Source organism: Chiloscyllium punctatum, chromosome 25, assembly GCF_047496795.1.
Source record: "Chiloscyllium punctatum isolate Juve2018m chromosome 25, sChiPun1.3, whole genome shotgun sequence".
Taxonomy (NCBI): domain Eukaryota; kingdom Metazoa; phylum Chordata; class Chondrichthyes; order Orectolobiformes; family Hemiscylliidae; genus Chiloscyllium; species Chiloscyllium punctatum.
In genome coordinates this window covers 39996359-40023854 of record NC_092763.1, presented here as the reverse complement: position 1 = coordinate 40023854, position 27496 = coordinate 39996359, and the positions used below count along the sequence as shown (strand labels likewise).

Here is a 27496-nt window from a genome sequence, read left to right as displayed (position 1 = left end):
CAACTTTTTCACGCAGAGGGTGGTACGTGTATGGAATGAGCTGCCAAAGGATGTGGTGGAGGCTGGTACAATTGCAACATTTAAAAGGCATTTGGATGGGTATATGAATAGGAAGGGTTTGTAGGGATATGGGCCGGGTTCTGGGAGGTGGGACTAGATTGGGTTGGGATATCTGGTCAGCATGGACGGGTTGGACTGAAGGGTCTGTTTCCATGCGGTACGTCTCTGTGACTCTATGACAATAAATCTTTGGCTAATTGTGCCCACATCCTGAGTATGAATGGCGACAAAGGTAAATGGTCTTAAACAATCCATCCACTTTTGTTACCATCAATAATTATTAGATCAGAAGTCAGACAACACCGGGTTATAGTCGAACAGGTTTATTTGAAATCGCAAACTTTTGGAGTGTTGCACCTTTGTCAGGTGAAGTGCTTCATCCACATCATAGCAATTATTAGCATCATGCTTGAAAATGTTTCAATCTAACAGGAAGCATTCTTTTTGTTCATTCCTTAGATGTGTGTATGTGTGTTCCTGGCTAGGCCAACATTTTATTGCTCATCCAGATTTTTTTCACCCAATAACAATGGAGGAACAGTGATATAATTCCAAATCAGGAAGTTGTGTGGCTTGGCACAAAACATGTAGCTGGTGGTGTTCCCATGTATCTGCTGCTCTTGTCCTGTGGCTGATGAAGGTTTGAAGTGTGCTATTGAAGGAACCTTGGTGAGGTTCTGTAGTGCATCTTATAGACCATGCACAATACTGCTACTATACACTGGTGGATGGACTGAATGTTCAAGGTGGCGGATGTGGTGCTCATCAAACAGGCTGCTTTATCCTGAGTTAATACTCCTAAGTGTTGTTGAAGTGCATCCATCCATCCATCCATCCATCCTCCTGATCTATGCTTTGTGGTGATGAGAGCTGAATTACTCACCACAGAGTTCCCAACTTCTAACCTGCTCTAGTAGCTGACATTTTTATGGCAGGTCTCGATAATTTTTGAATCAATTGTGACCTGTTCCCAGATTTTGTTAACTCACTTACATTTCAGAAACTCTTTTAAAAAGTGCAGTTTAGTTCAACTAGCAAAATCAAAATGGCCTCATCTCCTGTAATCCTGCATTACCTCTTTTGTGGTTGTAATAGTTGGAGATTTGATCGCCATCCATATCTGTGTTGAGAATGTAGGTTGCTCTAGAGTTGGCATAGTGAAACATTTAGTTTATAAATTAGTTATCTGATGTTAGATTTGTTAAAACTATATTGACGTCCTTGTCAGAACTTTAAGAAATTCAGGAGGTGCGAGGTGAGTGCAGTGGCCAGTACTAAGGAGAAGGTGCTGGGGAAGATGAAAGGTCTGAAGTTGGATAAATCAGTATCAGGTGGACTACACCCCAGGGTTCTGAAAGTGATAGTTGAGAATTGTGGAGTCATTGTTGGTGATCTTTTAGGAGTCACTGGATTCAAGGAGGGTCCCAAACATCTGGACAATGGTTAATATAATACCCCTGTTTAAGAAGGAAGGGTGGCAGAAGACAGGAAATTATAGGCCGGTTAACCTGACTTCAGCCTTTGGTAAGATTTTAGATTACACTACTAAGGATGAGATTGCGGAGTACTTGGAAGTGCATGGTAAAATAGGGCTTCATCAAGGGAAGGTTGTACCTGACAAATCAGTTAAAATTCTCTGAGGAGGTAACGAGCAAGTTAGACAAAGAATAACTAGTGGATGTGACCTATTTGGATTTCCAGAAAGCCTTTGACAAGGTTTCCCACAGAAGATTGCTAATTGAAATGAGTCCAAAATTTTAGAGGCAAGATACTGGCACGGATGAGGATTGGCTGACTGGCAGAAGGCAGAGATTGACAATAAAGGTGTCTTTTTCAGGATGCCAGCTAGTGGAGTTCCACAGGGGCCAGTGTTGGGGCCACAATTATTCATGTGATTCATTGACAATCTATAGTTAAGTTTGCAGAGACAAGAAGGTACGAATAGTGTTTAGAAAGTGGAAAGGCTCCAGAAGGATTTGGACAGGCCAGGAGAGTGGGTAAAGAAGTGGCAAATGGAATACAGTATGGAAAAGTGTGAAGTTATGCATTTTTGGTTGGAAGAATAGAGGCATACAGTTATTTTCTAAATGGGAAAGGGCTTTGGAAATCTGAAGTCCTCATTCAGGATTTGAAGGTTAACATGCAAATTATGAAGGCAAACCCAATGTTAGCATTCATTTTGAGAGGACTAAAATTTAAGAGCAGAGATGTACTGCTGAAGCTATATAAGGCTCTGGTCAGACCACATTTTGAACATTGTAGGTAGTTTTTGGTCCTGTATCTAAGGAAGGATGTGCTGACATTGGAGGGGTTCCAGAAGAGGTTAATGAGAATGAACCTGAGAATGAAGGGCTTGTCAAATGAGAAAGGACTCCAGGTCTGTATTTAATGTAGTTTAGAAAGATGAGGGGAGATCTGATTGAAACTTACAGAATACTGCGAGACCTGGATAGAATGAATGTGGAAAAGTTATTGCCAGTAGTTGGAGAGACCAGGACTTTAGGACACAGCCTCAAAGTTAAGGGATGACCCTTTAGAACTGAGATGAAGAGGAATTTCTTCAGCCTAAAGGTGATTAATCTGTACAACTCAATGCTGCAGAGGGCTACAGAGGCCAAGAAATTTGTGTGTATTTATGACCGAGATAGCTAGGTTCCTAATTAGTATGGAGATCAATAATTACAGGGAGAGGACAGAAGATTGGGGTTGAGAAACATATCAGCCACGATCAAATGGCGGAGCAGGTTTAATGGGCTGAATGGTGTAATTATGTTCCAATGTGTTATGGTCTAACTGATGTTCTAGGGACCTAGTTTTGAACTTCACTGTACCAGATAGTGGAATTCGCATTCAATAAAAAAAATCTGGAATTAAGAGTCAAATTATGACTTCGAAACCATTACCGATTTCTGAGAAAAACCCATCTAGTTCATTAATGTCCTTGAGGGAAAGTAACTGTCATCTTTTTTTGATCTGGCCTACATTTGACTCTAGACCCACAGCAATGTGGTTGACTCTTACTTCTTAACTGCCCTCTGGACAACAAATGCTGGCCTAGCCATCAATGTCCATGTCCTGTGAATGGCAATTCCCAAGTGGGTGTGAAGAGGCCACAGGGACTGGCTAATTAGCAGAAGTGATACATGGGACATTATGTGGCAGCAACAGGTTCTTACTGCTTTGACTGATGCTGGCTCTGGTGTCTGCAGATGTCTCTTTTCAGCCTTGTTCTACTCATGTACAATATTGTAATCTCTATTAAAACATAAAGGCTGAGCTATGCTGCACATAAAACAGCATTAAATTTGTTCCACACCGTGGTGTTGTAAGATTATCGTATAAGAAAATAATGCTAGGTGATTATATGCTATGAAAGTGTTCTGTTGCTCAAGACCATTTTGTGGTTTAAGAGGTTTTTTTTAATCACAACTCAGGCTTTAATGTCAAAAAGGTTGCAAAGTACTGAACTAACTTTGACAAAAAAAGGTCACTGGTTGCTGGCCTACCTTTTGATCCATGCACTTCTGACTCTTCCATCTCATTCTCCCCCTCTGATCGCTGTTCTTCAGACTGTAGCTTTGCAAAGTCCTTCTGCCTTGCTGTGAAACGCAGCTGTGACATTGCTGACCTGAACCTCCCCACTTCAACGCTGCCAGCATTCGCTTGTCAGTTCCTGATCTGCTCACCACTTGCTTGCCAAAGGTACATTTAATCCCATTCACCAGCATGCAAATTATTCTCAATTGGCTTCCTGTGCAATCATGTTGCCATGGGTTTGCTACCTTGCTGACTTTATACTGTTTATTCAACAAGTTTTCAGTTCCCACCATAGAAGCCTTCCTGCCTGCTCATGCCCAATTTTAGGGTTGTTCCTGCCCCAGGACTGTCTTGCCAGTTATACTAAATCTTGCCTCATGTTTCACTGCAAGTTCAGCCTAGCTCCTAATGTGTAGATGTTTTTTCTTTAAAAATCATTTGTGAAATGTGGGCATCATTGGTTTAGCCAGCATTTATTGCAGATCACTCATGGCACTGGAGAAGGTGAAGGTGCGCTGCATTCTAAAAGCACTGCTGCTCCTAGGGTGTCGTGACAGCCATTGTGGTGTGAGGAAGGGAGTTCCAGGATTTTAAACTATTGACAGTGAAGGAGTGAGATATAATTGTGAATCAGAATGGTGAATGGCTTGGAAGCAAACTTGCAGATTGTGATGTTCCCATGCATCTTCCCTTGTCCTTCTAGATGTTTGAAGTCATGGGTTTGGAAGATGCTATTAGAGGACCTTGGTGAGTTGTTGCACTGTATCTTCAGATGGTACATACTGCTGCTGTGTGTCAGTGCTAAAGAGAATAACTATCAAAGGTGGTGGGACAGGTGCCGTTGAAGTGGGCTGTGTTGTATTGGATGGTGTCAAGCTTCTTGAGTGTTGCTGGAACAGCACTCATCCAGGGAAGTGGACAGTTTTCAATCACACTTCTGACTTGTGCCTCATCAATAGTGGACAGGCACTGGAAGGGCAGGAGGTGAGTTACTCACCGCAGGATTCCCACTTTCTGACCAGTTTTTGTAGCCCAAAATATTTATGTGACTTGTTCAGTTAGTTTCTGATCAGTGGTGTCCTCCAGGCTGTTTGTAATGGAGGATTCAGGAGTTTGTTTTCTTGGTGAAGATGGTCATTGCCTGGCAGTTGCCTGGCATGTATGTTACTTGCCACTTGTGATCCAAGTTATCCAGGTTTTGTTGCAATAGAATGGGGCTGTTTCAGTATTTAAGGAGTTCAAATGGTTCTTAACATAGTGTAATCAGTGAACATCCCCACTTTTGACCTTAAAATTGAGGGGAGTTCTACTGGCTTCTACATTGGTCTATTTTTGAGCTAGATCTTTTGGCATTGTGTTCATTCCCTGCATTGGCGCACACACACTAATGTTACATTGAGGAATATTTTGATCGTTGAGTTTTGGTTAAATTTGGGTTTTCACCTTGATCAATTCTTTTTCCCTCATCTGTCATTCTTGTGACACTGTCAGGCAGTGAGCTTCTCCCAAGCAGAGAGCTAACTATTAAGAAATGCATTGGGCTGAAACAACTTTACAGCAATTTGTTTCTTTCTCTAATCCACTGTTGGAAGTGTTTGATGCTCAGCTTGGATGCAGATAGCCTAAACAGTCCGTTGTTGCTTTTCTTGAGTTGTGATCCCAATGCATTGAGAATAATACTCAATAGGACATGTGTTGCATTGAAGATTCATAAATGTACATCTTCTGTGATTTCTTAATGCTCAGTGGTCAGCAGTTTCATTTTGAGCTGGCTTCATTGTCCCTCAGGTCCATGGACACTGAGGCTAAATTGTAGAAACTCTCCCAGCCTTAGTGATTAATTGTAACATGGATGAGTTACAAACATGCAACTGGTGCCATGTCAACACTTCACAGGAGGAGGGAAGAAAAGTTTGGATTCTTTTGAAATGAGAAAGAAATCTCCTGTCAAATCTATTTGTTTTCATAGAAGTTAAATGATTGGTAAGTAATGCTGATTAAATCATAACGATCAGTCTTCTCTGTTCAAAATATAAATTATATGGTAAACATTTCAGTCCAGCCTCCTCAAGGGAGTTTAAGAATTCTTGTTATGCCGCTATTTAAATGTTGATCACAAAAAATAACAATGTGTTTCTTCTTTTTATGGACAGGAGAATTGCAGGAAATGGTTTTTGAGTTGGGCAGTTGAAATATCCTGTGTTTAAAATTTGAAAGAGGCCAGAAAGCTGCAGTGTTTTCTTAAGCCTTGCATTCAGCTCGGGCTTCCAAACTCATGCAATCATTTCCCCCCACCCTTCTCCCCCAGCCCACCTTTTAAAAAGGGCACTTTTGCTTTCAGCAGTGCTTGATTTTAAAAAAAAGCTAGAACTAACTTATTTTACTAAACTAAATTGAACTGGATTTGAGCAATAAGTAGATGTTGAATAGGCTAGGGCTGTTTTCTCTTTAGCATCGGAGGCTGGAGGTGACTTTATGGAGGTATATAAAATCATTAGAGGCATTGATAGGGTAAATAGGCAAAGTCTTTTCCCTGGAGTGGGGGAGTCCAGAACTAGAGTACATAGGTTTAGGGTGAAAGGGGAAAGATATAAAAGAGACCTAAGGGGCAACTTTGTCACGCACAGGGTGGTGTGTGTGTGTGTGTGTAAGGGGCTGCTAGAGGAAGTGGTAGAAGTTGGTACAATTGCAATATTTAAAAGATATCTGGATGGGTATATGAATAGGAAGGGTTTTGATGGATATGGGCCAGGTGCTGGCAGGTGGGACTAGAATGGGTTGGGATATCTGGTCAGCACGGATGAGTTGAACCGAAGGGTCTGCTTCCATGCTGTCCATGTCTATGACTCTATGACTCTAATTGAATTTGCTGCTTACTAAACTGTTTTAGTTTTAAATGAGTACTGTTGATTGTATGGGGGAATTTGCCTGAGAATTACCTTGTGGAAATTGTGAAGGAGCTGGATTAACCTGAGCATGTGATGAGAACTCCGGTAAAATCAGTGGTGCCAATAATATGGCTGTTTCATCATTGAGCATTCGTATGTTAGGTATTTCTGTTTCTCAGGTTGTAGGAGATTAATTATGTTGTCTTCCCTCCCTATTTTTCAATTCTTTAAACTAGCTAGCTTCCTTGGGATACCTGTGGAATTGATGTCCATGAAAATATAGCTGTTTTACTCTGCTGTCCAGATAAAGTTTATTTTAATAATACCCATCATTTGATGGTGAAATCATGGCAAATGTCCTCCAGTGCCAAATATTAAAAAAAATGTAATTCCACTCGGCCAGCACCCTGTATTGCCAAAATAAAAACAAAACTTGATAGAAATCTTCAAGGAGGACAAGTAGCCTCTGTGGAGAATGAAACAGTGTTTCGGATCGATGATCTTTCACCAGTACTGGAAAAAAATTAAAGATGTGTTACTGACTATATATCTACTGATGTTACTTTGGCTCCTACATATAATTGATCCCAGTTCCTTGATTCAATCAATGTCCTACTGTCTTAGTCTTCACTTATCATATAGCTTGGCAAAAATGTTGCCTCCTTACAGTGGGGTGCATTCCAAAGAGTGAAGGATTTCAACGGCATGATTGCAGACCCATGAGAATGTAATTTCGTGATTATCTGTTGACGAAGAAGTAGTTTCTGTGAGGTTAAAGGACAGGGTTGATTATTATGTGCAAGGTTGGTTGTTATTTGCAGAGTTCATCAGCATTTGGGAGAATCTGGCATTGACTTACAGTCTAAGTGCAAACAAGAGGCTCTTCTGTGAATGAGAGTATGGCTCAAAGTTATTTTTGCAAAATCCAGTTCTCTTTGCATCATTTGATTTAGCAACTCCTTCCAGCGAGCACAATGTTTTACTGAAGCACCTGTGCTGATGTTAGTTCAATTCCCTCATTATTACCTCCTGGTTTGAAGAAATGTTGCAAGTGAAATTTATAATGAAAAGTGAGACTGATGATAAACTCTTTAAATCTGTCAGTGAACTTACTTCTAAGTGAAAAATACATCAAAATTCACCATTTTTCAAGATGAATGATTCTCTCACTGACCCTGATGTTTTGACCTGAGCACTACTCAGTCATTAGTTTGATTTGGGAATGTATCACTTTTCCTTCCCTCACAGTACGGAGAGGTACTTCTATACTAAGTGGACTGCAGTAGTTCACCACCATTTTCTCAAGGGCAACTAGGGATGAGCAATAAATGCTTACTCAGCCAGTGACACCCCTCCAGCAATGAATTTTTAAAAACGCTCAGCCAGTCAATGCAGCCAGAGTCTATGTTACTATGTTGCTTACATTATCAAACCTACTAACAAGTACTGTGGTCTTCATTGTGTTTTGGGTTTCCTGAACTTTTATGTAGCAAAAGATTTTTTTTGTCTCAATATCACATTCACTTTAAATGGGACCGCACTTTAAGTGGAGGGTGCAAGGTTTTGAAACTAACAATTCAATGTTCTGTGATTCTGTAACTATGGCTTGAATGGAATTGTCTTAAAATGTGAGAGTGCTGGGTGATACACTTTTAAATCGGGGTGGTTTCCTTTTTTGCAATTGTAGATCCTTTTATATTTCCCAGAAGCATATTGAAATATTTATTAGCCTTTTGAATTAATAACTGTCACAGGACCTGTTTTTACAGTAATTGCAGAGCTCCTGGTCTAAGGTAGGTGTTGACTTTGCTTCCACTGCAGTTGTCAGCCTGAACTACTTCTCTATCTGAAATGTGTCCAGTAAGCAAACTGCCTTGAGGATCCAATACACTAACTCTTACTGAGTTGAGTTGGGAACTGACTAAGATGTCAACTGATGTTTCTTTGTATAGTACTGAGCTCAGAATGCTTTGTGTCGAAGAAAGACTGAGGACTTTTGTTCAAAGGGGGGTATCATTGTCATGAAAAATTAAATTTTTATTTAATCTGTTTGGAGAAAGAGAGAAAATCCACACACCATTTTTCTCAGAGTTGTGCTATATGTAAGCTGGAGTATTATGCATTTTTATATATTTTTGACACTGCATTTTCAATACATGCTCCATTTTAGCTAGCATAGACACGGTTAATGCAGAGAAAGCCTTTCCTTGTTTCAAGATTTAGATTTACATTTTTATTATCATATGCACTCAAGTACAGGAGTGCAGTGAAAAGTATTCAAAGTCGCCATTCTCTGCTGCCATCTTAGTAAACAAAAGGCAGCATTGAAAACATAAGCAGAAGTAAAAGAAACAGCCAAAAGTAAAGGAAGTGTCCAGATCACACCCTGCCTCCGCCATGAGTCCTTGCTGCCAGAAAAACAAAGCCATAAAGTCTATCCCACAGTCTGCGAATACGAAGATGCCCCGAGATGTCACGACTTCTAATGTCAGGTACCTGGGCACAGCCATTACCTAGAACCATACTACTGCCACTGGAATTGTGTAACCACTTCTTCTCTGAACGAAGAGAAATTGAGCTGAAAGATAAAAGATATGGAATATTTCTAGGGTCCACATTAATGACTCAGTGGGGAGATGCAGTGCTGAGTGTTGTGCTAACCTATGCAGACATAAAATTCCTTCAATTGAAGAATTAACTTATTTTGGGCAAATTAGCAATTTTGTCTTACAGGTTGCTTTATTTTGAGTGAGAGAGGAGGAAATTAGCATGGTTCCATCTTCTCACCACAGTCTAGTGATGATTGTCAGAAAATGTATCAGTCAGGAGAGTTGTTTTTGACTGAAGAAAGGCTATTAGCACTTAGCTGGGTCCTCGCACATGAGGTAAGATGCTGCAGTGCTGAGACACCTGAGGAACTGTACCAAAGTCAGAGTCAATACTTCAAAGAAGAAAGATGAAACTTGAGGAAGCTGCTGAAATTGCATTGTACCTAGTAACACCCAAAAATTTAAGAAAACTTGATATGTACACTAAAGCTAATTTCAAAGTGCATTTGTCTTATCAAGATACCAGTCTTGAATTTTTCAGTACCTTTCACATGCAACTTTTAGTTGATTCTTGTTGCTGTGAAGAAAAGCAATAAACTTGGATTTGTACAATGGGGCTTTCATGTCAATGGGACATCTCAAGGTGCTTCCTAGCTAGATTAAGCACTTTTGAAGTACTTGGTAGCCTGATAAAGTCTACAGAGAAGTGAATAAATAGTGCATACAATTAACTACTTCATTACCTTGCATCTACAGCTCACGTTTGTGTCCTTTCTTTTAGGAAGAATGGTCCAGGGATACGACCTTACACATGGCACTTAGCCAAGTTATCAGAGGCACATCCTGAGCCCACTATGATGTACTATTCATCAGGATGTTTCAGCTTGTCATGGCACTCAGGATACGACACCAGGTGAGTCTTATGGACTGTTATTGGAAATGGTAATCAGCATTGTTCTTGTGATAGGAATGAGGTATCTGAAAACAGTTAAGCTGTCACAGTTGGTAAAAGCATCACAAAATAGCTCAAACAACACAGACCAACTCAAATCCTGGTGTTAGTCAACTGATTCAAGCTGGGATAATGATTGCAAGGCTACATGTTTCAGTGCTCCTGGGCTAGGGAAGAGAAAATCAATAGGATTTCTGCTCCTACATAGTAACTAATGAGTTTTTCTGGGATCTTCCTGTGACTAAATTGGGCTAAAACTGAATTAGATTCAACTGTCACTCCCTCTACTTGAGGAGAAAGTGAGGACTGCAGATGCTGGAGATCAGTCGAAAAGTGTGGTACTAGAAAAGCACAGCCGGTCAGGCAGCAAGGAGCAGGAGAGTCGACGTTTCAAGCATAAGCTCTTCATTAGGAATGACATTCCTGATAAAGAGCTTATGCTTGAAATGTTGACTCTCCTGTTGCTGAGATGCTGCCTGACCACTGTGCTTTTCCAGCACCACACTTTTAAACTCTCTCCACTCACTTGAAGCGCTGTCACTAAGATATCAATGGCTAATCAGAGTTCATAATGAGACATCCCAACAGGAAAACAACAGAGAAAACATGGGATAAACATTAAAACAAGTCTGGGAGTATAGGAATGCTGACTATCCAGCATCACGTTCCTGAATTACTTTGTTTAGATGTTCATGGCGTGCTGCTGGTTGTCTGTGCTGCTGACCTAATAGGAATCATTGTATTTGTGTTAATTACACCAGGATACTGTCACATGCAACATCAGGCTGGAAAACTATTCTGCTGAACGCTGAAGAAGCTCGTGTCAGCTGACAACTAAACTTTATTATGCATTTAGATTTTTTTAACCACCATTTTCATGCTATTTTTGAAAGGTCATACAGAGTATTTTAACTTCAACAGTACTATTGTTTCTCTGTGCAAGAAAATTATCTAGAGACATTTGTTTAGAAAGTTGTCTTTTTTAGTAGTGTGTAAAGCACTATTCTAGGTTTGGTACAAGCCTTTTTCTACTGTAACTATCAGCAAGAGTTTTCTGCCTTCCCACCGTAGACATAACAATACAAATGAAGTAAAAGATAAAGCTGCTCTAGTCCTACCAGACCACAAGGCTGTGCTCTCATTATAGGGAGACAATTGATGGTGGTTTCACCTGAGGGTCACAACACATCTGGGAGGGGAAAGAATGAGAAGGGAAGTACTGAGGAAGGATCACTTGACCCGAAGTGATGACTCTTGATTTCTCTCTACATTTGCTGCCAAACCTGCTCAGTAACAGTAATTTCCTATTCCCTATTCATATACCCATCCAAATGCCTCTTAAGTGTTGCAATTGTACCAGCCTCCACCACTTCCTCTGGCAACTCATTCCATACACATATCACCCTCTGTGTGAAAAAGTTGCCCCTTGGTTTCTTTTATATCTTGGCTGCTTGCAGGTGTGCCTAGATTGAGTTGGGATATCTGGTTGGCATGGATGGGTTGGACCGAAGGGTCTGTTTTCATGCTATACATCGCTATGACTCTATGACCTCTGATTTCCTTTTGGGATATAGCGAACAAGAGCATGCCCTTTAACTTCTGTAGTCTGTTCCACCATTCAGTTAGCTCCGAGTTCCTTGAATTTTTTTTTGTTTCAAGGTTCCCTTTTTCAAATGGATTTATCATTTTGGACCTTCTCTCTTGATTTCATTTATTGTTGTCATATGTACCTAAGTACAGTGGAAAAAATTGTTTTGGGAGCAGTACAAGCAGTTTGCAGCAACAGCAACGTATAGACAGAGCAGGCGTACAAGGTTAGGATTGAACAGGAGGTGGGCAAAAGCAAGATCAATATTAGATTTGAAATTAGAAATTTCCATTCAGCATTCTAATAACAGTTCGGAAGAAGTTGCTCCTGAACCTGTTGGTGCATATGTTCAAACTTCTGTATCTTCTGCCCGAAGGAAGAGGTTGGAAGAGAGCGTTACCAGGGTGGGAAGGGTCTTTGATGGCAATATTTCAGCAGCAACACGAAGTGTAGATGGAGTCATAGATGGGAGGTTAGCTTCTGTGATGGATGGCTTCCCTTAGTTTCTTACGGTCCTGGGCAGAGCAGATGCTGTACCAATGTGTCATGCACCTGGATAGAATGCTTTCTATGGTGCATCTGGAGACACTGGTGAGGGTCCTTATGGTCAAGCTGAATTTCCTAAGCTTCCTGAAGAGGACGAGACATTGTTGTGCCGCCTTGACTGTTGTATTTACTTGGGAGGTCCAAGTCAGACTGTTAGATATTGTCACTTTTAGGAACTTGACACTCTCTATCCTCTCCACCTCAGCTCCATTGATATAGTTAGGGGCATGTCCTCCTCCTTTCTTCCTGAAGTCAATAATCACTCCCTCCATCATTACTTTTCCCGATGTTGAAAGAAGTTGTTATCATTGCACCATGACACTAAGCATTCTATCTCCTTTCTGTATTCTGACTCATTCCAATACTCCCATCCAAATTAGTCTACAATAAAATACTTTTTACATGTAGCATGGTAGGAGTGTGGTTGGTATGTCTGCTTCTCAGAGCAGAATCTATCCATTCTTATTGGGATGTTTGACAATGATATTCCTAAAACAATCACCAATTCTAGTTAGAACCTGTAATTTGTGTTCTTCGCTGCCACAGCAGAAAATGCTGCTTACAAATGTATATTGTAAATTCTGGATACGCTGAAGCAAAAGATGATCAAAGCTGGGAATGTGTTCTCATGGCTAACAGGAATACTGAACAATGATAATGATTCAAAATCTCATAAATTATGGATGCAATTTGGATACTAACAATCAAGATTAGCACGAGGTAAAAGGAGTAGACAGTAAACTGTGGTCGAGCACTCACAGACTGCACTTTCAATGGCAAGTACAGTCAGGACAAATTCCACCCAGATGTTAGACTCTGTGGGTCACCAATGTCATTGAAGTTCTGTCTCCTTTAGAAGAAGTTACAATCCTTTACTTCTGAAGGTCTGGTTTTGGAATGCCTGCAAAACCTCTCCAACCACTTCAACAACTTCTCCCAGCTGGATATTTCAATCTTTTTGCCGGATACTAACTTCCCCAGAGCTTTTGATGCTGCTTGTTTGTCTCTGGGTAATGGCACAATTCCAACTTTTATCAAACATCGAGCTTTACCCAGCTTCTGCTGAATTTCTCTCTGCTCTGATTTTTCACAGTTGTAACAAGCACGATTGCTTGCAGGTTTCCTTCACACACGCTCAGCTGCACTGAACTATCTCTCGGGGCTTTAACTCAGACTTGATCTTTATTTCCAAGACATGGAACCACCATTCTGTAGGACTTCTCTTGAGCCATAACTATCTAAACTCTGCCAAAAATAGCAGTTGTGTTGCCTGGAGCCACTTATTCTGCTACAGTACTCTGCCAGTTACAAACTGCAGCTACCTTCTCCAAGCAAAATACACACCCACATTCAACGCATTGAAGCCAAAGAATCCTCTTAAGCTCCACCGATCTCCATTATGATATCCGCTGCTCCAGACTGTCCTTATCTGGACTTCTTGGGTCTACTGAATACTTTTAAACTAATTGAGCCCCATGCCCCTATGGCATGGTTCAGTGCAAGCTTTTCAGACATCAAGTAGACACACCTTTTTTTTTACAGCTCTATCTCTTTCGTTCTGATCTTGTTAAACAAACATAAGTAACCTTCTGAACTGCCATTTGTCCTCAGTGTTGCAGAAATAACAGCAGCACAGTATTTTAATTATCTTACCTTCCTAGCTGTTAATGTTTTAAAACAATATCACCTCAACCTTTTAAATACACTGGATCATGGTATTTAGTTGCATTTATCCCATTTGATACTGTTAACTTTTTGCTTTTAGGAGTTAATGTCTCTATATTGAAACACATGAGCTATGAGCCAGATGTTCTGAAAACTTTAGCATATATGAACATATAATATATTGTAAACCTGTAGCCAGATAGCAGGAATGGTGGTAAAGACTCTCTGGCAGTTTCAAATTATGTGCTAAAATATATTTCAGAAGAATTATGATTTCTATGGCATGTTAAAATTTCAGTGTTCTGTTATTTCTTCTAGTGACTATCCTGCACAGTGGGATCAGTTAGCACTCCGTCGGAACACAGATCAAAGGAGTTCGTTTGGGAGTATGGACAGTCTTGACCAGCCCAGTCAAAACTGTGACCAAAGTGCATATCCCAACAAAAGGGACTCTGCCTACAGCTCTTTTTCTGCAAGCTCTAACACCTCTGACTATACTCTGTCATCGTCAGTGAAGACTGATGAGTCCGCCTCCATGGACAGCATACTACATGGCTTAGGGCCATGGTTACCAACCAAGTATGGAGATGCCCAATATCTTCAAAATGGAAATGAAGGCAGGGAACAGCCATCTGAAGAGCAGTTTTGTTCTCACTGTGGAAAAGGATCATCTGTAAGCAGCAACATGCTGCCAACCCGTGCACATGAAGGTAATTCTTCAAGTTCTACCAAATCAGTACCTCCGCAGCCACCTGTTCGCAGAGAAAGTTTTATGGCAGCCAAAGCTCGCTCTGCATCTCTGTGCATGACAAATTCTGAGGCACTTGCAGCAACAAACCTGCTACTTCATTCCGGAAGATGTGCTTCTGAAACATTGTTATCTACAAAAGATAAAGATTTTGAGGGACAATATATTGCCAATGTTCCAAAGTGCTCAGTCGGTACTACCCTGCACTCCAGTAAACCAATATCGAGCCATTGTCCAGTAGAATGTTGCTGTTTGTTAAGGCAACATCCAAGGCAACATTGCCATTCTCAGAGCCAAAGTGAAAAAATTATTTTGCACGAAAATACAACATTCCCTAGAAAATCCAGTCGATATTTGATGGAGCAGTTGGACTTGTACAATTTAATTGAGCCATCATTTGTTACCAGTCACTATGTAAGCCTGGGTCAGGTAAAGCAGAATGAAAGATCACCTTTGAATTTGCATAGGCACAGTGCACCTGAAAAGTTGTTAACAACGCAAATGCATTCATTACCGCTTGCAATCAATGGTAAAAATAATTTGAGATCACATTATGATCAGGAAAGTCATCAATGGACCAACTGTGCATCAATACCTCAACAGGAATATCAGTCCAACATAGCGCTTACTCATAAAGCTTTAAATAAAACTGATTTTTCATCTGAAGAGCAGATGAAAGAGAATTCCTTGAATCCTGAATCCATACCAAAAATGAAGCAGCAAGAAATTGAAGTAGCAAGTTGTGATCACTATTTGGATACTCCCCTGTATTCTTCCCCTTGCAAAGGTGAGCCGAATAGTGTAACTTGTACAAGTGCTTCTCCTCAAACTACATTCCAGCAGCAAAACTTGCATTTGCCTCCAAGACCACCAGATCAAATGAGTGAAGGTCGAAGTGGCAATACTTTGGAAAATGAGAGAGACACTGAAGAAGCAAAGAATGAAACTGACAGAAATACTCGAGGGTGGTGTTCTAGAGTAGCTAGAATGCGGCGCAAAAGTGACCGTTTTGCCACAAATTTGCGTAATGAAATACAAATGAAGAAAGCTCAGTTGCAGAAGAACAAAAGTGGAACTGGGCTGTTACAAATGGAAGAAGCTTCAGAAGAAATAGGTGACTTGAGAGAGAAGCCATCCAATTCCTATACTTGTCTTGCTGGTGAGTCTGATACCAATAGCTCAGCAGAAGTTGTTACAGGCACAAAATTGCAGACTGCAAATCCTAATAAAAGTTTGAACAATTTGGAAGATGGTCATAAAACAGGAAATATGCATTTGCGTCCACTGACTGACAACTCCCATTTTCCACAAAACAGATGCAAAACAGGTTCATTATCTCAAAATATTGAGGAGCAGAAGACTGCTCAACAAGTTCTTGGAACTAGCCAATGTAGATGGACACCAGATGATGGATGGGAGTTGCAAAGTAAGGCGGTAAAGGAAGTCAGCGTTGATGAGGCAAAACCTTGTGCGGTAGCAGTGTTACAGGAACCAGATACCTCTCCACTGGTGCCTTTTGCAGAGAGGAGGAAATTCTTTGAAGAGACTAGTAAAAATTTTTCTTCCTCTGATTCTTACAATTTTGTGAAACCTCAAAGCAAATCAAATACGCTAGGAAAATCCAAAGGGCAAAATGTTTGCAGCAAATTACATGCCCTCCCAAGTGATCACCTGAGACACTCTGCAAAGGAAGTGTTCCAACATCCCTCATGTAAAGTCAGTGAAGATTCTGGGCAAGATCTCGTGTGTTCATCTAGAAATCTGGAGCAAGCAATTCACCATGGACAAGTAAAGAAGTTGTATGAGCAGGAACGTGAACATTTAGAGCCTCTCAAACTAAGTAAATCAAGCACTTTGAAAGAACGTTGTATTTCTCAAGTTCAGCAGGTGCAACATTCTGATTTAACTCCAACACTACATTATCAGTATTTCCTTCCAGATAACAGTCAACTAGAAGATCCTCATCCCACCCTAAGGTCCAACCAGTTGCAAACTTCTTTTCCTGAGGTAGGATGTGTCTAATCTTCCTACTTTGTTTAAATGCCACATTTTGTCACAGGTTCATTCCTTAGTGAGTCAAATAACCTGTTTGTGCTGACCAGAGGAACAGTAATCTAAAGGGTGCCAGAAAGTGTCCAGAAGAAACACATTGACCAAATCTTTACCTCTCCTCTTACAAGAAGCATTCTCTTATGCAGTCTCCCCCTTCACTACAGCTTGAGTGATCAGGGCCTCATTGGGTGGAGGGGAAGTGAAGTGATGAGGGAGTAAGGGAACTGTGGGCATGAACAAAAAGATCTTTTTGTTTAAGTACAACCTACCATGGCTGTTTAGATTGAATAAATATTATCCTTTTTAATGCTGTGTCTGTTTATAACTGGAATATGAAGACAGGACCCAAGCTGCCAACTGATGTAATTTTATTTGGCAGTAATGACATTTAGCATATGGCAAAGCTAACAACATAACACAAACAAGCCTATGGATATATTAGACTGCATCTTACTTGGCCAGGAATACTGAGAATATCCAGACGTGCTGAATGAGTAAGTGCCATGACAATAAGTGATAAGGCTAAAATGGTCCAGTCCACAAACTGGGTGAATGGCCTTGTGTACCATGTTCTTACAATAGCATTAAAACGATAGCTACCTGTGCAGCATTGAAGTGTAAAAGTATACTGTAAGTGGATAGGAAATGTGTCATTTGTGTTTTTAGGTGCTGGCACATGTTGAATGCCAATCTCTGTGGATTGTCAAACTAATTCTTATGATGGAGAAATGAGGAGAGATGCAAGAGCCCTGGATCATTCATTCTCAGGAGTTTAGAAGAATGAAAAGTGATCTCCTTAAAACATGAATGTTTCTTTACAGGGTAGATGCAGATGGGTATTTTCTCTGGCTGGGGGTGGTGTCCCGAATCTGAATCATTTTCAGAATAAGATTAACTTTTGAGGTTTATCTGATTTAGGACTGAGGTCAGCAGGAATCTCCTCACTCAGAGGGTGATGAATCTTTGAAGTTCTCTGCCTCAGAGGACTTTGGAGATTTGGTAATTGAGTATGTTCAAGACTGAGGTCAACATGGTGGCAAGTTGGTTCAGTGGTTAGCACTGCTTTCTCACTACGCCAGGGACCCTGATTCAATTCTAGCCTCGGGCGAGTGTCTGTGTGGAATTTGCACATGCTTCCCATTGTTCCTGATAAGGATAAATGTCAGAGGAAATCTACCAACTAACATGACTACATCTGAACAATTGCAGGATCTTCGCACCTGTGGAGTGGGTACATGATGGAATTGTACCTCCCTCCTCCCCAAATGCAGATCAGAGGTGGTCAATGAAGCTACTGAATGCTAAAGTGGGATTTTAAAAGGCCCTGTTCAGTTTTTTCATCCTTTGATCTGGTTGTTTTGTTAAAATATCTGTGCTAGACCTTGACTCTCCACATCCACTCGCCCATGACACACATCATTACCTCCATTCAACCCCCATCATCCCTCATATCATCCATGCTGATGTATTGCCTCTCCTAACCCCCCCAAGGCCCCCCCCCCCAAAAAAAAACAATAATTGCTCATGAAGCCTGCAGTTTCAACTTAATAATGCATTTTTCCCCCATCACAATCCACCAACCTTTTGGACTTATACTGCTCTAAAGAAGAAATGAATTAAAGTTCCACACTTGCATATCGGTTTTGTTTTAGCTTTTTAAAAAAAATTCATTTCCATTCATAAAAGCCCATTGAAAACATTTAAATCCCTGTTTAAAATATGTTGTATCTGCACATCAAAGAGAAGTAATCATTTGATAACCTCTTTGAACTGTCAATCTGTGAATTTATCACTGCCTAGTGAAATAATGATTGGTTGTGAAAATAAGCCTTAATAATGACATCATAATAGCCAGGTGAGTAATGTCAACAAACAACTATTGTGACTAGCAGAATAGAATTTTTCAAGCCTTATTGACACAGGTAGCCCTTTTAAAAAAAAATTTTAAAATGTCACAGTTTGAGTATTTTATAATCTATCACTGACACGGGGGTTTTAATTTTCTTTAAAAATATCTTCCTGAACCAACACCGCATGAGACCATTGTCCAATAATATCCTTACCCTGTAATGAATGTCACTGGTAAAATTCTCTCAATACTTGGTTTGAGCTCTGTGATTATAAGTTCTACTTTTATTTTGGGTCATTTTAAATTGAAACAATTTTGCAGCTTGACAGTTCTTCATACCTTATCCATCCTTTGAGCTTTTTTTTGAGTATTATCAAAGTTTCTATCTCCCACTCTGGGTTTTGGTTAAGATCCTTGCTACAGCGAAAATGGCATCTGTCTGATTAAAATTCAAATAGCCTGTTGAGTTTGGGGTCCTGCCTGTGTTAGTCTCCAAAGCTTCAAGTAAATTAGGGTTATAGTATCCCACATCAAGAAAGCAAATTTATGGGGAAGTTAAGGGAAGGCACTGACCATGTTCTTGTACTTAACAAGACTACTATTGGTTGCAAATAAATACATTCTAATCACCACTATGAACTATCAATATTTGGCTCTGCCAGTTAAAACTCGTAATCCCCATTTTATATCTTGTATATACATGAACAGATGCAGAGACACCAAAAATTGTTTCATGGGTAGAAGGAATAAAACTGAGAAACACCATTCAATCCACCTGGTTTTTGAGTGGACCCCTTTGCTTGTCAGCATTTTCTATTCACTCTCATTTCTCCAGATTTTTTCACCTCTTCACAGGAGGCATAGAGGGATTAGCAGACTTTTGCTTATCTGTTACAGGTAACAGCTTACAGCAACTGGTGGGAGAATATAACTTGTATAATTTCTATAAACTTCAGGCATTTTCTCTACAGAGAGACCATAAGACCATAAGACATAGGAGTGGAAGTAAGGCCATTCGGCCCATCGAGTCCACTCCGCCATTCAATCATGGCTGATGCGCATTTCAGCTCCACTTGCCAGCGTTCTCCCCGTAGCCCTTAATTCCTCTAGACAACAAGAACCTATCAATCTCGGCCTTGAAGACATTTAGCGTCCCGGCTTCCACTGCACTCCGTGGCAATGAATTCCACAGGCCCACCACTCTCTGGCTGAAGAAATGTCTCCGCATTTCCGTTCTGAAATGACCCCCTCTAATTCTAAGGCTGTGTCCACGGGTCCTCGTCTCCTCGCCTAACAGAAACAATTTTCTAGCATCCACCTTTTCAAAGCCATGTATTATTTTGTACGTCTCTATTAGATCTCCCCTTAATCTTCTAAACTCCAACGAATACAACCCCAGTATCCTCAGCCGTTCCTCATATGCTAGACCTGTCATTCCAGGGATCATCCGTGTGAATCTCCGCTGGACATGTTCCAGTGCCAGTATGTCCTTCCTGAGGTGTGGGGACCAAAACTGGACACAGTACTCCAAATGGGGCCTAACCAGAGCTTTATAAAGTCTTAGTAGTACATCTCTGCTTTTATATTCCAACCCTCTTGAGATAAGAGACAACATTGCATTCGCTTTCTTAATCACAGACTCAACCTGCATGTTTACCTTTAGAGAATCCTCGACTAGCACTCCCAGATCCCTTTGTGCTTTGGCTTTATTAAGTTTCTCACCATTTAGAAAGTAGTCCATTCCTATATTCGTTTTGCCAAAGTGCAAGACCTCGCACTTGCTCACGTTAAATTCCATCAGCCATTTCCTGGACCACTCTCCCAACCTGTCTAGATCCTTCTGTAGCCTCCCCACTTGAGAGGGGGAGAGAGACACTTATTCCGGAAGATTGAAGACTTCTCCCCCTGCATCATTCATACCCATAAGCTATTGAGCTGCCAAACTGATGATTTTTGGTATCTGCAACTGATCACAAACCAATCAGCTGTCAGTTGCTGGCCAAAGCTCTCATTGTACCCACACTACAGTGGCATTCCATCTACAAATATATCCCCCACCCCCATGGTTTAAATAAAGTGACAGAATAGACACCGTACAGAATCAGTTTCAGTCATCTGTTTTTAAAAGAGCAATAATTCCGTCCACCATCTTTGGTTTTGAAACAGTTCTAATTACATTTCGGTCTACAATCAAAAATGCAGGAGATGCAATGATATGGTCTTTAAATACAAGTACAAGGTTTTATATTTCCAATTCTCATCACCTTTGTTTCTAATTCAAAGTTTTTAATTTCTCTTTCTCTTTTTTTTATCCCCTCCGGTTCAAGGTTTTTGTTCATTTGTAACTGAACCTAAATTAATTCCATCTATGATTTATCAAATTTGGGCTTCTGACCTTTTTATTCTAAATGCTGAGTAATCACTTGAATTGTACCATGTTAATGAGATCCTTCTTTAATTTCTACCTGCAGTATAGCTGATAATTTTTAGTTTCGCCTTAGTCAAAAGATTTCCAATGATCCATTGTCACATCTTCTGCTCCAAAATTCTTCACAAAATTTGAAGTCATTTTAAAATTTGAACCCAAATGATATATATAATAACAATGCTTATTTTGTTTTCCAGTACCTTCACGTGTCATTTCTTTTAACGATTCACAGAACAGTTTAAATTCAAGGATTTTTGATTCTGGCTGAGTCCTACCTTTTGATCTTAGTTAATATAAACACTGAAAAACTTAGATCTCCAAGTGAACCCTGGCTTAAATAGAACCTAATTTTGTGCCTTTTTGTTTTTGTACCTGTAGGTCAGTCAGTAAACATATTAGCAAAGGTCTGTCATTGTACTTTAAAGAAACAAAACGTTTATTAAACAACAAAAACACAAACTATATTTGACTAGAAAAGTCATTACAAACACCAGACAATGATTCAAACTCTCATTATTCCTTTTATCCCATCAATATCCTTACAAACACCAAAAACCCCAGAAAAGGTTTACTATAGTCTCCATACCAAGGCTGCTTGCTCAGGCAGGGACAGCCGCAAATTGTTTCCTTCCAATGAATTTCTGCATATTTAGGAGATGCCTTTTTCCTCCGGTAATATCTTTCCCTGAGTCAGCTCAAAAAGAAATCTGCATAACAAGCTCCAAGTTCCCTAAACCCGGTTTTGAGTAATCTTGCAGGATTTCTTATGAGAATTTAACACTGCTGGTAAGTGCACATGCGCATACACACTGATTGCCTTCTGTAGTTTTCTGTGTCTCTTTCGGTCTCTGGAGCACTGTTTCTAGCACTGTTTTATTTCGAGCTTTCTTATTTTGCTGTGTGACTATCCCCATCTCTTCACTTCGAGGGTTGTAAAACCTTATTAAAAATGCATGGATGCAAACTATGTTCCACGCATTTTTTAGAATAGAATATCCTTTTATTGTCAAATGACAAGAACAACTCCAAAAATAAAGCTAAAGCTATGCCTCCCCAATCTTAGCACAAAAATATAATTTGAACTCCTAAGGTATTATTCCTAACACCACTAATTTATTTTTCTTCAATCCTACAGATTCAGAAATCTTAAATAGATTATAGGTGAGAAACACTGGAGGATTCTAGGAATACCTATTCAATGCTATTCAGACATCACATTCACAGTAATTGGTTGTTTGCTGTTTTTTTGCAGAAGAGTAAAAATTAAATTGTCTATGCGTAAAGAGCATTTTGCATTTAGTTTACTGTGCACAAATGGAAAAGGCCTGCATTGGCATGTTTTGTTTTAAGCTTGAGCTTTTCCCTTCTTCCTCTTCTCAAATGCTGACAAATGCATGAGGTACAGTTCCATGTCCTCTGGCACATTGCCAGAAGCTTAATTTTAAGCCAGTATAAACAGCTAGCATTACTTAGCTATTTGAAAATGATGTGGTGTTACTGCCAAACCCTCCATCCGTCCTCACCCAGCATCCACACATGTACTTTCCTCCCAGAAAGCAATCAGGAAAAGTAATCATCTTGTCCTCCTCACAAAATTCTGGTTGTCCTGCTTGTTCAACATCCAATCCAGGATGAACTGAACCTTTTCTCCCATTGGATATGATGAAAGCATAAAAAATTCTCTTCATTCTTGAGTTGCTGATACCATCTTTCGCCATGGCAACCATTTGAGGTTGAACCCAGACTGGTCACACCCTTGGTGTCATATTTGACCCTGTTATAAGCCTTTAATCACACTGCAGTGAAGTCAATCACTGTTTATTTCCACCTTAGTAACATTGGCTAACTGCCTCATCTGTTACTGAAATATTCATTCACCTTTTTGCTATTTCCAGACTGGATTATTCTAATACACTCCATGTCTACCTCCCTCTTTCTTAAACTTGTGATTATACAAATTCTACTGCCTGTGTCCTTCATTTCTGGTCACCCATCACCCTTCAGTGCTCCATGAGTTATTCTGACACCCAGTTTTAAAATGTTCATCCTTATTCTGAAATCCCTCCATTGTCTTGTCCCCTCCCTATCTCAATGATCTCTCTGGTCCACAGTCCTCTGAATACAAGGGCTTATGTAATTCTGGTCTCTTGGATGTCTCTGATATTAATTGTTCCATTATTGATGATTGTCGCTTTACTGCCTAGGACCTTTGCTAAACAATACTACTTCTCTCATTATGTGGCTTGGTGTTGAACGTAGCGTAATGGTACTGTGAAGGTTCTTGGAGTACATTGTTGCATTAAAGGTGCTATTTGCGTGCAAGGTCTTATCATGTATTAATACCCTCTATCAGGCTTGAGATCAGCAGAGGCCAGGGTTAATGCTAACTGCTAATGAGGTTATATATTGAGCCCCAGAACATCACCATGTTGTTTTGTCATCTTTCCTGAATCAATTAAAATGTTTCTTGTATTCAACTGCTTCTGTTTAAATTGCTGGAATTCATATTACTTTCTTCAGTTAGATGTGGTGTTGATAATTGATTAAGAATTGAATTTTTATTCCCCTTCCCCCTCCTCGTCAACTATTCCTCTTCACCTCCAGATCTTCCATTGGTTATATGTTATTTAACCATTCACTGCTTTCATTTTAGTGACTTTTATGCCAGGTATTATTTTGATTAAATGATAGTTCTTCATGTGTGACTCTGAGGAGTGACTGCTAATTATCTGATAAACCTTGGGATGCTTAACTATCCTAATTTTGGTCTTTTTCCTTTTCAACCACAAAAGGAAGATAGATGGTGATCAGGAACCAGGCCTTTTCTGGTTTATTCCTGTATAAAACAGAGGTGATGATTAGATTAGACTTACAGTGTGGAAACAGGCCCTTCGGCCCAACAAGTCCACACCGACCCGCCGAAGCGCAGCCCACCCATTCCCCTACATTTACCCCTTACCTAACACTACGGGCAATTTAGCATGGCCAATTCACCTGACCCTGCCCATCTTTTGGACTGTGGGAAGAAACCGGAGCACCCGGAGGAAACCCACGCAGACACTGGGAGAACGTGCAAACTCCAAACAGTCAGTCGCCTGAGGCGGGAACTGAACCCGGGTCTCTGACGCTGTGAGGCAGCAGTGCTAACCACTGTGCCACCGTGCCACCCACATGAGGATGTTTGTAGCATTTTCTATCACTTTTTGGTTGATGTGAAGCACATTGCTGCACACTAGGATTAAACTTTTGACCTCTGAAAACTAGTTTTATGGCTAAATATTTTTATGCAGGACAGCTGTAGAGAAACTTTAGACTAGACAACTCAGGCAGCCTTACGTGAACCTTCTTCATCCTTCCCACTAGTCTCCTGTGCTTCTTTTCACACATGCACACCAATTAGTTTAAAAGTAGAAGTCATGTAAAATCCAGTAGGCAACCTATCTATCTGCCCTGAATAATACTTTTATAGGGGGCTGAAGAAGACTTAGGGTGGCCTACCTGCCTTAGGCCAATGAGGCCCTTGAGTTGTCAATCAATCACTACTTAAGGGTGCCAGCTTGCACCATCACTACTTTACCCAGATGGAAGGGTGCCCACACTACCTAGTAGGTTTACAGCTTTACTTGTGTGAGTCAATGAATATTCCTCTGAAGGCTCCATTCATCCATCACAAAATTTCATCTTACCCCCTTCCCTGTGCTACAGTGGAACAGTCGTCATATCCCTCTCAAGAAAGGTGTGGCCTTGCCTCGGACTGATTCACTGCATTCCGAGTGTTAAATTACCTGTTGGGACTGTGGGTAGGTTCCTTTCCTTAATTCTTTTTTTAAGCCAGAAGGAAGGGCACCACGTCATCTCATAATATCCGGCCTCATGATTTTCATTATCTCCAGATTGTTAAATAAGTGAGGGACAAAATTGAAGAAGCTCTGAACGTGGTAATGCAATCATCCCTGACTCTATTAGTGGTGCCAGAGACCTGGTGGATTGCCAACATTGAGTAGTTATTTAAAAAGGGAGGAAAAGGTCATCTGAATAATTAAATCCAGTTATCTTAACTTCAACGCAGTAATTGGAAATGCATTGATCAATCAAGGAAAGTCAGCAGGAATTTGTTAACTGTGTTTTCTGTGATGATGACAAGTAAGTTTTCTAAGGGTAGTGTGATCGATGCAGCTCACATGGATTTTAACAAGGCTTTGAAAGGCTGTGCAAAAAAGAAAACTCCTTTGGATCCAAGAAAAAGTCACTAGTTAGATCCTAAATTGGTTTAGTGAAAGAAGTAAAGGCTATTGTTTGATAGATGGTGCTGTCTGGAAACCTGATACTAGTATGTTTTCATCAGGTACAGTACATGGTGCCTTGCCTTTTATAGTTTATAATGATTTAGGCTCATGCGCGGTAAAGAAATTTGCATGTGATTCAAAATTCATTGACTGCTTGATAGTAAGGAGCAAAGCTTTTGTCAACAGAAAGATATAGATAATTTGATCATAGGCAGTCCAGTGGGTGCTTCAATCCAGGAAAATGTGCAATAATTCATTTTGGGAAATGAACCGTAAACCAAAGGAAAGTGCAACAAATGGGAAGACCCCGAGTACGGTGAAGGAATAGAATGACTTTGGAACGTATGTCTACAGATGCCAAGAGGTTGCAAACTGGTCAACAAAGTATGATTTCCTTAAGTAGCCAAGGCATAAAATATGAGAGCTGGAAGATTATGGTGGAATTACGCAGAGTACTGGTCAGACTACAGCTTGAATATTATGGATTCTTTTTGGCTGTAGAGGAATTTGTAAGGATGTTGTCAGGACTAGAAAGTTACAGCTATAGAAAGCTAGGGTTGTTTTCCTTGGAGCTGAGTGACTTAACCAGGGTATATAAAAGTATGATAAGCCTAGATGGAGTAGATTGGAATGCTAGTCAAAAACTAGGGTTCACAGATTTAAAGAAATTGATATAGAAATTAGTGGCAAAGCACAAAATCTTTGTTTTGCCCCAAAGACTGGTAAGGACCTAGAATTGAGTGCCTGAAAAAATGATATGAACAGAAAACTTCAACATATTTAAAAGTATGATGGGGAGGTGCTGGTATTGGACTGGGGTGGACAAAGTCATGTGATTTTCATACTTTAAAGTGACATAGATGGTTACAAGAAGAGTCTGGTACTGAAGAGCTATGGACAAAGTACAGGAACATTAGGCTGGGTAACTGTTTGTTCAGTGATGAACATTCAGGTTCATGGCTTCTTATGTCATGACTTTTGTGAAAGTCTAGCATTTCTAATACTCTGATCTTAGACTAGGCTGTCTGTGGAGAATGATGGATGCTGAATTAAAATGGCTGAGTGGAATTTCCCTTATACTATATAAATAGCCTTTTAGATCATCGTGATTTCTATGTTCAGTCTGTTCTTTGACTATTCTCTCCCTAAGTAATAGCCCTCAAGTTGCTATGAATATTTGGATTCAAAGGAAGTAGAATACACAAAGGAAGCTATGACTGAGTCATATGGGAGGGCTGATGAATTGCAAGGATAGTGAGAGAATCAGCAATAAGCTGCAAGGCAGTTGAATGCTCTAATGCTGTACAGTTATTAAATTGAATAACTGCCTTTTGTCAGCTGTGGTTGAATTGGTAGCACTCTCATCTCTTGAGAAATTAGGTTTGAATTCAAGTCTTGCCCCAGTGCATTTCTGAGGACTTGTTGTATTGTTATAAGTTGCTGTCTTTCAGATGAGATGTTGAACTCAGGCCCCACCTACTTACTTGGATAATTATAAAAGATCTCGAGCACCATTTCAAAAAGGAGCAAAGCAGTTATTTCTGATGTCTTAGTAAATATTTGTTCCACAGTCAATATCATAAAAACAACTCCTCTGAGTTAATATCACACTACTGTTTGCAGAAATTTGCGAAGTGCAAATTGACGACCATAATTCCTAAATTATAGCAATAATTTCAAAAGTCCTTAATTGACTAGAAGGTGCTTTGAACCACTGGATAGTTGTGAAAAAATACTATATAAATTCAAGTACTTTATGTAATTTGTTGCAAAGCTTAATGTAAGTATTGGTCGCATCACCTCCAATGTCCTACCATATCATCTGTACGGTACCTGCTACATAAGGGTGAAATGTTCTTGACTTACCCCTCCAAATCTTTCTTAATGACACGGATTTTTGCTGAAGAAAAATCTGTTTGTGCCAGCAGATCTAGCCTTTTTCAATTCAGTGAATCTTTCTCTGAGCCTGAGCAGCCAATTTGACATAGACAAATGACAGGTGGGTCAAATTTTGTCCTCCCTTGAAGCAAAGGTCACAAGTGTAAGAAACTTGACATTATTTCAATCTATTCTCTAATGTAAGTGCATTTAAAATTATTTTAAATGGTCGGAGGCTAAGGGGTGACCTCATAGAGATTTACAAAATTGAGGGGTATGGATAGGATACATAGGCAAAGTCTTTTCCCTGGGGTCGGGGAGTCCAGAACTAGAGGGCATAGGTTTAGAGTGAGAGGGGAAAGATGTAAAAGAGACCTACGGGGCAACGTTTTCACACAGAGGGTTGTACGTGAATGGAATGAGCTGCCAGAGGAAGTGGTGGAGGCTGGTACAATTGCAACATTTTAAGA

The 27496-nt window shown here is 40.1% G+C and overlaps 1 protein-coding gene across 6 annotated transcripts in view; it reads left to right on the top strand.

The window, feature by feature from the left end:
• Positions 1-27496, top strand: part of LOC140495879 (protein Shroom4-like) — a 154971-nt gene that overhangs the window by 74440 nt on the left and 53035 nt on the right. For all 6 annotated transcript variants that reach the window (XM_072595100.1, XM_072595099.1, XM_072595098.1 and 3 more), the window contains 2 exons: positions 9816-9947; positions 14104-16540. In XM_072595100.1, the coding sequence (XP_072451201.1) occupies positions 9816-9947; positions 14104-16540 (2569 nt within the window). The remainder of the gene's footprint in view (positions 1-9815; positions 9948-14103; positions 16541-27496) is intronic.